Below are 12,717 nucleotides of genomic sequence, written 5' to 3' on the forward strand. Positions count from 1 at the left end.
CATTAAAATGTTTCAAATGTGGAATAATGTTCTGGGTTTTTTTAATGGCTAAAATTTGGCCTCACTTATGCTTTGTAATTACAGAGACTTGAGTCTGGCTCTGATGGTTAGTTTCATTCATCAAACATTTATTGAGTTCCTACTGTGTATAAGGCATCAAGCTAAGTGCTGCAGGGCATACAAAAATGAATATTATAGTTATGCCAGACTCTCACGCAATGGGAATTTTACCACGTCAAATAAATAATTGATGACATGAATGTTTGCCACAGTGTTTAGCACACTTTAAACACCTGGTTTTACCACACAGTGTAATATAGACTGAACCTTTCTGAACATTCCAAAGGAATACCTATTCATCATCTGCTACCTCCTACTTATTCTCTCTCATACCCTCACTGATTGGCATCTAATACAGCCTTGCCTTCCTCATTTAGTCTTTAGATCTCAGATAGGTGCGTTCTCACCTATTTTCTTACTGACTTCTATTTCTGCAGGGTTTTTTTGTATTTTACACCTGCTTTTCCAAAGTTATTCTCCTTGTTTTTAGACTTTTTTTGGTAACACTTATCGAGATACAATTCACATACCATACAATTTGCCCATTTTAAATGTATAATTCAGTCGTTTTTAGTATGTTCACAATGTACTATAACCATCACCACAGTCAGCTGTGACCATTTTCGTTACCCCAAAAAGAAATCTGGTACTCTTTAGCTGTCGCCCCACAAGCTCTCTGCTTCCCCCCAGCCTTACACTATTGCTGATCTGCTTTCTGTCTCTATCAATTCTCTTATTATGAACATTTCATATAAATGAAATCATACACTATGTGGTCCTTTGTGACTGGCTTCTTAACATTTTTAAGGTTTATCCATGTGGTAGCATACATCAGTACTGCATCCCTTTTAATGGCTGAATACTGTTCCGTTCTATTTATATTACATTTTGTTTATCCATTAGTTGATGGGCGTTTGGGTTGTTTTCACTTTTTGCCTATTACAAATAATGCTGCTGTAAACAGTTGTGTACAAATGTTTGCATTACCCTGTATTTTCATTTAGCTTGAGTGTATACCTAGGAGTGGAATTGCTGGCTCAGTGGGAACTCTGTGTTCAGCTTTTTAAGGAACTGCCAGACTGTTTTCCAATCTCCTTGTTTCTTGCACTGCACACATAACTGCTTTTCACTTATCTATTTATAAAGTATGTTTGTTTCTGCCTTGGCTATTTTCTGCTGTTCTTCGAACCCAGGCTTTTCCCATCATTTCCTACTTCAGGATAGTCTACATCATGCAGTAGCAATGGTTCTCTCTCTCTCTCTCTCCTCTCTCTCTCTTTCTCTTTGCCTTCTCTCCCTCTGTCTCTTTCTCCCTTTCCTGTCACCAGTACATCTTTATACTTTCTCTAGACTCTTCTGAGCCATTGACAACTTCTAGTTTTCTATAATCATATCTATAAAAGGAATATCTGTTTGAAGAATTATATTTATTAATTTGTTTCACTGCTCAACTTATTTCTTTTTTTTTAAGATGTTTGGGGTAGGAGTTTATTAATTTTTATTTATTTTTGCTGTGTTGCATCTTTTGTTTCTGTGTGAGGGCTTTCTCTAGTTGTGGCAAGTGGGGGCCACTCTTCATCGCGGTGCGCGGACCTCTCACTATTGCGGCCTCTCTTGTTGCGGAGCACAGGCTCCGGGCGTGCAGGCTCAGCGGCCATGGCTCACGGGCCTAGCCGCTCCGCAGCATGTGGGATCTTCCCGGACCAGGACACGAACCCGTGTCCCCTGCATCGGCAGGCGGACTCTCAACCACTGCGCCACCAGGGAAGCCCTAAAATCATCTTTATATATTCAAATCTGATACCTTGCTGAAAACTCTTCAGTTGCCTTACCATAAAGACCAATTCTGTAAAGTACCCTCAAGCCCCTGCATAATCTGGCCCCTGCCTACTTCATCTCATTTTATTTCATCTGATCCTATAACCATATGCAGTATACCTACATGTCAAATGAAGATACCTTGGTACTTCCACATAGGGACATTGTAAGGTTCAAGTTAATGCATATAAAATGCATTGTTTTTATTGAGTAAATGCTTAATAAGTACCAGCTGTAAAAAATGGCAATAGCAATTATTACTTCCTTTGTGTCAGCTGTATTGGACTTCTTTCAGCATGTCAAATGCACTACAATATTTTTTCATTAGGTGTTTGAATTTTGCTAAAAAGCTCCATTTCACCTTATTCTAGCTTGTTTATACTCATCGTTCATGTTTTAATCTGGTTACATTCTCATAAAAATGTTGCAGCATTAATTTGATTATTGCCATATACTAAACACTGTATTATTTAAATTATCTTTTTCTCCTGTAATGAAAATGTATGTATTGGCTCTTTAAGCTTGAATACAATCAGCTCATGGGTTGTAATGTTATACATTTTGAGTTCGTGTGAAAGTGTATATGAGCTGGTTCAAACCACTCCTCTTGTTACTTCATGTCCTGCAGCTGGGGGGAAATCTGGGCCAGGAGATAACATAGATAATGGTAGGATTTTCCATCACAGAGGACAACTGGAAGTGCTAAAATTAACACATATTGAACAACAGTAGCATATTGAGGGCCTGCAGAGTAGAGGGAGAGATGCATCACACGCAAAATAAGTTAAATCTTTTTAAAAAAAACTTAAGGACACATGGTCTTCAAAAATTAAAACACAAATGTACTGAACCTCTTTAACCTCATTCATTTTTCTTATTTTTCTAGCACAATGCTCAGATTTGTCCCCTACATCATGTTTATAAGAAAATAACATATCACATTTAAATTCTTTTGAGAACTGACTTAATGTATGTTAAAGGACTGGACTATCAGATGGGAGTTTGGGGTGGGAGGTGCTGTCCTGAGCAATTCAAGCCTAAACGAAGATAGGGTGTTTCTGCTGAGAAAAGTCTCCACCTGGGAAACGAGTGGTCCCTGTTGCATAGTTGGCAGGAATAGCCAGCTTATAAAAATGTCCTTCTCTCCCCACCCCCCCCACAGTTATTTTTATGTAATGAAGATTACATTAGTTGTCTGAAATTCAATTCCTGCCTTAGAAATAGGGGCACCATAGTTATTTTTTTAAAAAAAAGAAAGAAAAGAAAAATCTGTTGAGTAGAACTTTCATTGGCTGGAAAATTTAAAGAGATAAGGGTAGAGAAGCAAGGGATGGAGTTGATGGGGAGAAAGGTTAGGAATGTGTTTTTAAGAATAGTTTATCTTTGCTTATAGAAATAGAATCTTCAGTTGATCACCATCAATATTCCAAGAGAAGTCTTACTACAGCTTCAGAGCTATATTATCATTTTATTGCCTCCCTGTGTTAGATATTTAGATTTCTTAAAGCAATCCTGAGTTTAGATTTTAAGTATTTATTTCTCTAAATATCAGTCACTACAAATTTAAAACCAGTTAATTTCAAAATTAAATTTTGTTAATTTATTAAAATAAATTAAAAAATTTAATTTTGAAGTTGAAATTAGGTAACTACTTTCAACCAAAAAAATAATAGTAATAATAATTACAGTAAACAATAGAAGCTATTTCCCCACCCTATCAGAAGACTGTGATGTAGATTTAACTTCTGGACTCCAAGAAAAATTTCAGATAATAGAATTCCTTGTTTCCCAACTTGTGATTGGCTGTTTCCCCAGCCCTGTCTTTACCAGACTTCAAATCTGGGGAGTAAAGTTTGGAGACTCAGGAAAGGTGGAAGCAGGGGCTGGCCCCATGAATTAGGCAGAAAGAAGAGGTGAGAGAAATTAGGGAGCAGGCAGATGGTAGAAGAGACATATACAGTGGGCTATTGCATGTTCCTCTGCCCCAAAGTTCTCTTCAGCCTAGCAGAGCCCTCTCTACAGTCAAGTGGTCTACTCTTCTTTTTTTCTGGCCAGAATTTGCAAAGAGCTATCAAGTTCAGTTTGAAGGCTTTTCTTTAAGCCTTAAATAGAGATCCAAGTAACTGGTCATTTTGGATAGTTTTTTTTTTTTTAATAGCCACTCATTTCAATAAAAAATTTTTTTAAGCAGATGAATTGTCATTTTGGGGAACCATAATCCCCACCCCATAAAGCACACACATATAAATCAAAAAATAGCAAACACTCCAATTACCTAAATAACCTTTTAGCGTTTCACAATTTCTCTCTTTAAACTGGTTATACTAATATATAAATCAACATTTCAGCAGCTGCTCTCTGTGCTTGGAAAGGAAATCCTACTTTTTGTGTCACAGGCTTTATTAATCACAGAATGAAGTAATCAGAAAACCAGCAGCAACACCCTGAGGTCTGAAGACTTCATGGTTGAACACAGATGTTACTTTTTTTAAAAGATTATTTTAACTCTGCTGAATTAAAGCTCTGAATAGGGGATGAGAAAAGAAAAAACAATTATTGAGCCCCCAGTAGTCATGATTTTCAGTTAGTCTGTGAACTTGTAATACAGTAAAAACTATCATATTCAGTATATATTATATTGTCAGGCACTATGCTAAGGGATTTACATTTCTTCTCTCATTTAATCTTCACAATAACTTTGTGAGGTAAATACTATTCTCATATTAAAAATGAGAGAACTACCGCTAAAAAAAGTTAAACCATTTGTCCAAGATTTCCAGGTTTTGAAAGTTGTAAAGTGAGGAAGAACATTTAGATTTAACTCATTACAAATAGCATGTCCTTTCTAGTTATTAATGTTTTCAGGATATTTTTTTGAAATTCAAAAACATTTTTGCTGTTGTATCTGAAAATGCACATCCAGAGAGGACTCCAAGAGGTTTGCCATATTCAGTTTCATGTTCTGGGTGGTAGTTGCATGCAATTGTTCAGTTTGTGAAAGTTCCCTGAGATGTTCACTTAGCACTTTGGAGGTTTTCTGTACCTGTGTTATATGCAATAAAACATTTACTTAAAAAAAGTAATTCCTGCTGAACACAGAAAATGTGACAGGCACAGAGAAAACAAATCACTGGTAAGCTCACTACTCAAAAATTAACATTTTCAGGAGCTGATTCAGTATAGGAAGAAGTGATGAGATTCATGGTCCTTATTAAAGCAGTTTAGAGCAAAAGAAATCTACGAGAAGTTCTTTTAAAAGTAATGATGTTTTGGGGCTTCCCTGGTGGCGCAGTGGTTGAGAGTCCGCCTGCCGATGCAGGGGACACGGGTTCGTGCCCCGGTCTGGGAAGATCCCACATGCCACGGAGCGGCTGGGCCCATGAGCCATGGCCGCTGGGCCTGAGCGTCCGGAGCCTGTGCTCTGCAACGGGAGAGGCCACAACAGTGAGAAGCCCGCATACCACACACACACACAAAAAAGTAATGATGTTTTTTGTTAAGTTACAAAAGAAATATTACCAGATGTGGAAATTTTGGGGGGAAAAAAGTAAATTTCTTAGAATTCCACCTTAATATAACCACTCTTAATATTTTGGTGCACTGAGTGAAGGTTTTGTAACATGATAGATCATAAATACTATTTTATGTGTAAATAAGTCCTTGAAAGGCAAAAAGGTATTATAATAAGGTCAAACTATGAATTAAAGCAGTGCTGTTGTATATATGTGATAGTCCAAGTTATCTCTATATTTATTTATTTATTACCTTTTGACCCCACTCATCCATTTCTCCTACCTCCCACCACTGACAACCACGAATCTGTTCTTTTTATCTATGAGATTGGTTTTTTAGGGTTTTTTGGTGTGTGTGTGTGTGTGTGTGTGTGTGTGTGTTTAAATATATATATAAGAGAGATCACATGCTACTTGTCTTCCTCTGACTTATTTCACTTAGCATTGTGCCCTTTAGGTCTATCCATGTTGTTGCAAATGGCAAGATTTCATTCTTTTTTATGGCTGAATAATACTCCATTGTATATATATACACTGCATATTCTTTATCCATTCATCCTTTGATGGACACTTAGGTTGTTTCCATGTCTTGGCTATTATAGATAATGCTGCAATGAACATGGGAATGCAGATATATCTTTGAGATAGTGATTTCGTTTCTTTCAGATATATACCCAGAAGTGGAATTGCTGGATCATATAGTAGTTTTATTTTTAATGTTTTGAGGAAACTCCATATTGTTTTCCATAGTGGCTGCAACAATTTATATTCCCACCAATAGTTCCCTTTTCTTCACATCCTTCCCAACACTTGTTATTTCTTGTCTTTTTGATTATAGCCATTCTAACAGGTGTGAGGTGATATCTCATCTTAGTTTTTATTTGCATTTCCCTGATGAGTAATGATGTTGAACATCTTTTCCTGTGTCTGTTTTGGCCATCTGCATGTCTTCTTTGGAAAAATGTCTATTCACATCTTCTGCCCATTTAAAAATCTGATTGTTTTTTACTGTTCAGTTGTATAAGTTCTTTATATATTTTGGATATTAAACCCTTATCAGATATATGATTTGCAAGTATTTCTCCCCTTTAGTAGGTTGCCTTTTTATTTTGTTGATGGTTTCCTTTGCTGTGCAGAAGCTTTTTAGTTTGATATAGTCCCTCTTGTTGATTTTGCTTTACTTGCTTTTACTTTTGGTGTCAGATTAAAAAATCATCACCAAGACCTATGTCAAGGAGTTTACCAGTCAGACAGAAAAAAACAGATATCATATGATATTGCTTATATGTGGAATCTAAAAAAAAATGTTACAAATGAGCCTATTTACAAAACAGAAATAGAGTCACAGATGTAGAAAACAAACTTACGGTTACTAGGGGGCAAAAGTGGGGGGGAGATAAATTGGGAGATTGGGATTGACATATACACACTACCATATATAAAATAGATAACTAATAAGGACCTGCTGTATAGCACAGGGAACTCTTCTCGATACACGGTAGTATATGCATATGTATATGTATAAGTGATTCACTTTGCTGTACAGCAGAAACTAACACAACACTGTAAATCAACAATAGTCCAATAAAAATTAATTTAAAAAAAGGAGCTTACCACTTATGTTTCTTCTAGTTTTATGGTTTCAGGCCTCCTGTTCAAGTCTAACCCTTCTTGAGTTAATTTTTGTGTATGGTATAAGTTAGTGGTCCAGTTTCATTCTTTTGCATGTGGCTGTCCAGTTTTCCCACCACTATTTATCAAAGAGACAATCTTTCCCCATTATATATTCTTGGCTCCTTTGTTATAGTTAATTGACCATGTATGTGTGGGTTTATTTCTGGGCTCTCTACTTTGTTTTATTGATCTATGTCTGTATTTATGCCAATACCATACTGTTTTAATTACTATAGTTTTGTAATAGAGTTTGAAATCAGGGAGTGTAATGCTTCCAGCTTTGTTCTTCTTAGGATTGCTTTGACTATTCAGGGTCCTTTGTGGTGTCATACAAATATTAGGAATACTTGTTCTATTTCTGTGAAAAATGCCATTGGAATTTTGATAGGGATTGTGCTGAATCTGTAGATTGCTTTGAGTAGTATTTAACAATATTAGTTCTTCCAATCCATGGGCATGCAATATCTTTCCATTTATTTGTGTGATCTTCAATTTCTTTCTTTAATATCTTATAGTTTTCAGTGTACAGGTCTTTCACCTCCTTGGTTAAATTTATTCCTAGGTATTGTATGCTTTTTGATGCAAATGTAAATGGGATTCTTTTCTTAATTTCTCTTTCTGATAGTTTGTTGTTGGCATAGAGAGATACAACTGATTTTTGTATATTGATTTTTTTTTTATCCTGCAACACTACTGAATTTGTTTATTGGTACTAACTTTTTTGATGGCATCTAGATATAGTATTATGTCATCTGCAAAGAGTGACAGTTTTACTTCTTCCCTTCCACTTTGGATGCATTTTCTTTTCTTTTCTTGCTTAATTGCTCTGGCTAGCGCTTCCAATACTATGTTAAATAACAGTAGCAAGAGTAAATATCCTGTCTTATTCCTGATCTTAGAGGAAAAGCTTTCAGCTTTTCACCATTAGTATGATGTTAGCTGTGGGTCTGTCATAAATGACCTTTATTATGTTGAGGTACATTCCCTCTATACCTGCTTTGTTGAGAGTTTTTTATCATAAATGGATGTTGTACTTTGTCAAGTGCTTTTTCTGCATCTATTGAGATGATCATATAATTTTTATTCTTCATTTTGTTAATGTGATGTATCACATTGACTGATTTGCAGATTTTCAATCAGCCTTGCATTCCTGGAATAAATCCCACTTGATCATGGTGAAGGATCCTTTTAATGTATTACTGAATTTTGCTAATATTTTGTTGAGGATTTTTGCACCTATGTTCATCAGGGATATTGGCCTGTAATTTTCTTTTCATGTGGCATCCTTGTCTGGTTTTGGCATCAGAGTAATGCTGGACTCATAAAATGAATTTGGAAGAGTTCCCTTCTCTTCAATATTTTGGAAGGGTTTGAGAAGGATTGGTATTAATTCTTCTTTGAATGTTAGGTAGAATTCACCAGTGAAGCTCTCTGGTCCTGGACTTTTGTTTATTAGGAGGTTTTTGATTACCGATTCACCCTCCTTACTAATAATTGCTTGGTTCAGATTTTCTATTTCTTCCTGATTCAGTCTTAATAGGTTGTATGTTTCTAGGAATTTATCCATTTCTTCTAGGTTGTCCAATTTGTTGACATATAATTGTTTGTAATTGTCTCATGATTCTTTGTATTTCTGTGGTATCAGTTGTAACATCTCCTCTTTCATTTCTGATTTTATTTATTTGAGTCCTCTTTCTTTTTTTCTTGGTGAATCTAGCTAAAGGTGTTATGGGTTCTTAAACAGTTACCATTAAATTTAATCATGTTTTATAGTATGTTATAAATGTATTTAAAGGAATTGTCAGACATGTCTTCTATTAGAGAGGGAAAAAAACTTTTAACATTCAAAACTTGTAAGATTACTTAAATCCTTCAGATGAAAAACTATGCCATTGTTGCATTATTGTCCCCTTGATACTCTGATAGATCTGACAAGTAAGAGAGGAGGCAACCTGTTAACAGAACTAGCAATCAGGAATTCTGGTTTCTAGTTTTGACTGTGCCACTCACTCAAAGCCTCATTGTGAACAAGTTCAACTTCTTTGGACTTCAGTTTCCTAAACTGTAAAATGAGAGGACTGGATAGTATCTCAGAGGACGCTTACAGCCAAAATAATTTACGACACAGGGAATTTGGTCAGGCCTGGATTAAACTTTTATTACAATAAAGAATGAATTCATAAAGCTGAAACATTGAATAACTGGGAGAGAGAGCTAGCCATCTTTGCAACCAGATTAGATACAATGTGTTTCCTGTCCTTTCCACAAGTAGCAATGGGAAGAGGGGGAGGGGGGAGCACAGGGACAGGATGTCCTTCCCTGACATGTCACTCACCAGCCTATATCTTTACATTTTTTTCATGGCCACAAAAGAATTACAAAATGACTTGCTATGGGGACAAAATAAGTGCTTAATTTCAAGTTCATTTGTTTTTTTCAGGTGCCTTCCTTTCATTATCGCTGTAGTGTGAATTTATAGTGACGTAACTTCAAAGACTTGGGAGAGGATAACATTTAGAGAGAAAGACTAGAAAGGAGTTCGGTGTGCTTTCGGTAGGCTAATACTATCGCCAGTTTGCAAATGAACCGTGGAAGAAACTGGGAACCCGACAAGTGAAAAGGGAGAAGTGCCTGGATACCTAAGATAGCTCTAGGGAGCAGAAAGGCACTTTTGTTTTTTCAGGTAATTTAACTTTAAGGCACTGTGAGAATTGACTGTATATTTGCCAGTCTCCCTTTGATGGCAGGAATAGTGTCATTTATCTTTATATCCCCAGTGACAGATAGCACTTAGAGTCAAATATTTGCTGAAATGACTATAAATTGCTCGGGAATAAGAAAAAACGAGATTGAAATAACAAAGCCTTGGCTATCCGAAACTTTTACAGGATTTACTGCAACATTAACTACAAAGGGAAAAGGACTTCAGCGGAGTAGTGTTTCAGATGAAGTGTCAACAAACCAGAATTTGGAATAAGCAGAAAGCTGCTGTGTTGAGTCCAGGAGAGAGATGATCAGAGTTCCTTCTAAGTGAAAACTGATCAGGCAACAGGTTTGATTAAACCCTAAGTGTAAAAGAAAGGCAGGAGCGACAGCGATACGGAAATGTACAGAACTCAGGAGTGTCTAGGGTCAGAGAATCACCCAAGTCGGAGCAGAAGGGAGAGGTCTGAATGTGCTGGCTGGAGAACCCCGGTCCAGCCGCCGAACTGGCGAAGCTCGCTTTGAGCTTGTTTCTTAGCAGAACTACCAGGAAGCCCTGAAAGATGTGCAGCTCGGGCTGGCATTGCAGCGCGATAACTTCCGTGTGTGTGTGTGTGCAACAGCGAGCGTCGCCCGAGAACTTCCGCGTGCGAGGGAGACTGCAGCACCACCCGCCAGCGTCCTGCCCCTAGAGTGAGGAAACCCGCGCTCCCCGCCGGGGGGCGGCCCCCTCCGCCGCGGGCATGGGCGGGACTGGGGCTGGGGCAGGGCCGCGGCCCCGCCCCAGCCGATCGCAACCCCACAGGCCGCCCGGGCCGCGCTCGCCGGCGCCACGCCCCGCGACTACATTTCCCAGCAAGCCCCGGGAAGCCCGCGCGCCGCAGTTGACCCATTTCCCGGCCCGTCCCGGGCTCGGTCGGCCCCCGCGCCCAGGCGGCTGCTCCCTGCTGACTGGGGTGTGGGCGGGGAGCGGCGGAGGGAGGAGGAGGCGCTGCTGGCCGCTGCAGTTGCCTCCGCTGCTGGGCGCCTGGGCAGCTCCCCCGGTTCCCGCGGCCGCCATGGACGAGCAAGCGGGTCCCGGCGTCTTCTTCAGCAACAACCACCCGGGCGCTGGCGGTGCCAAGGGTCTCGGGCCTCTGGCGGAGGCTGCCGCGGCCGGCGACGGGGCGGCTGCGGCGGGGGCGGCCCGAGCCCAGTACAGTCTCCCGGGGATCCTGCACTTCCTGCAGCACGAGTGGGCCCGCTTCGAGGTCGAGAGAGCCCAGTGGGAAGTGGAGCGGGCGGAGCTGCAGGTAAAGACCCTCCCGGCCTGGCCCTCTTCATCCCGCCTCTTCGCTCCCTTCCGCCCCGCCCCGGACCCTTCCCCCTCCCCCGCTCAGCCCTCGCTCGTCCCCTCCCCCTTTGCTCCCGCCCATCCCACCCAGAACCTTGTCCCCTTCCTCCCTTCACCTTTGCCTTTCGCCGACCCCACTTCCTCGACCCAGGTTCCCACTCCCGCCCGTGATGCGTTGTTTACCCTCCCCGCACCTTTTCATCTGCTCCTTCCCACTCTTAACTCTCAGGCTCATTTCAGCGCTCTTGCCATTCCACATCTTAGGTCTTCCCTTTCAGTTTACTAATTGGGCTGACAATAGTTTTGCGAGATGAGCAAATCATGTCCTGTCCTAGTGAGTCCCATCCTAGGTCTAGAGACGGTCCCCGTAAAAGGTGTTGACAGTTGGCGCCTGTCTGTAAGGAAGGTGATCAAAGAAGACCAGAAGTTGTGTCCGTGGGGCCTTGACTTTAGGCAAGATGCTGCTCTTGGGCCAAAGTGTTACTAGGAATGTCGGCTCCCTTTTTATATATGTAAATGTTTCTTCTCTTCCTTCTCTCTCACCCCCTCCCGCGTTTCTTTCAGCTGTTTTAGATTCGTGGATTTTGAATGAATTTCGTGGATTTTCACAGTCAGATGATGGTTCAGGGATGGTTTTCAGTTCTCAGAATCTGAAGCTTCCTAAGGGTTAATTTTCTGTTCAAGGTTTTGTGAGATTAACTTGTAATTTAAAAGGAACTAAAAGGGGCTTTAAAGTTGATTACATTTCCTTTCATAATCTGCAAGGTAAAGTATTGGGTTGGCTGGAAGGTTCGTTCAGTTAATGAATGCGTTGTTCAATAAAGTTCTTAGTGAAAAAGAAAAATGTGTCTCTTATTTTTACTGAAAACCGAACGAGCTTTTTGGCCAGCCCAGTATATCCAGGGAGGAAGCTATCGTGGGCTCTTAGAAGAATGAAAGTGAGGCTGATATTTTGCAGGCCCTTCTGAATTGGTAAGTAGGTTTCAGTGGTTGTTCTTAAAACTTTCAAGGCACTTCCAAGGCATACACCAATTTCACCAAGAACTTAAAGAACTCTGAGTGGCTGTGCCTTTCTGTTTTACTGGCTAATACTGTATGCTTATGAAATCTGAGTGTAGTTATGGTTGGTGAAACACTTGAAGTTAAAATGCTACCCACGGTGTCACCGTTTTGGGTAGCATGTATTTTCTTTGGCACTTAAAAAAAAGAAAAGGAGAAATAGAATCATGTGCTGGAACGGGCTGCTTTGGTGGAGTGGAAGTGGTCGTGGAAGGAGCAAGCAGAAAGGGTTATAATACAAGCTGTGGTTGCTGCCAGCTCTGTGACCTTGAGGAAATCCTTTAACCTCTTTGAACTTCACTTCCATCATTTATTCAGCATATTTATTGAGTGCTTATACTGTGCCTCTAGGCCCTGGGATTAACAAAACTGACAAAGCCTCTGCCCTCATAGAGCTTATGTTTTAGTCGGGAGGCAAACAGTCAGCAAATGCAACTATATAGTATACTGATCCACAGTGCAGCTGCTATGGGAAAAATAAATCAGGGTACAAGTGTAGAGTGTGATGGGGCAGCTGTTTTAGATGGAGTGGTCAGGGAAAAATTTGTAATTTTTCTC

At 39.8% G+C, this 12,717-nt stretch overlaps 1 protein-coding gene across 1 annotated transcript in view; it reads left to right on the forward strand.

The window, feature by feature from the left end:
- Positions 1-10,724: 10,724 nt before the first annotated feature.
- The window catches only part of STRN (striatin), a 109,681-nt gene continuing 107,688 nt past the window's right edge, over positions 10,725-12,717 (forward strand). The window contains exon 1 of the mRNA XM_030857938.2: positions 10,725-11,059. Within this exon, the coding sequence (XP_030713798.1) occupies positions 10,826-11,059 (234 nt within the window). The 5' untranslated portion in view covers positions 10,725-10,825. The remainder of the gene's footprint in view (positions 11,060-12,717) is intronic.

The sequence above is a fragment of the Globicephala melas genome, chromosome 12 (genome assembly GCF_963455315.2).
Source record: "Globicephala melas chromosome 12, mGloMel1.2, whole genome shotgun sequence".
NCBI classification, from domain to species: domain Eukaryota; kingdom Metazoa; phylum Chordata; class Mammalia; order Artiodactyla; family Delphinidae; genus Globicephala; species Globicephala melas.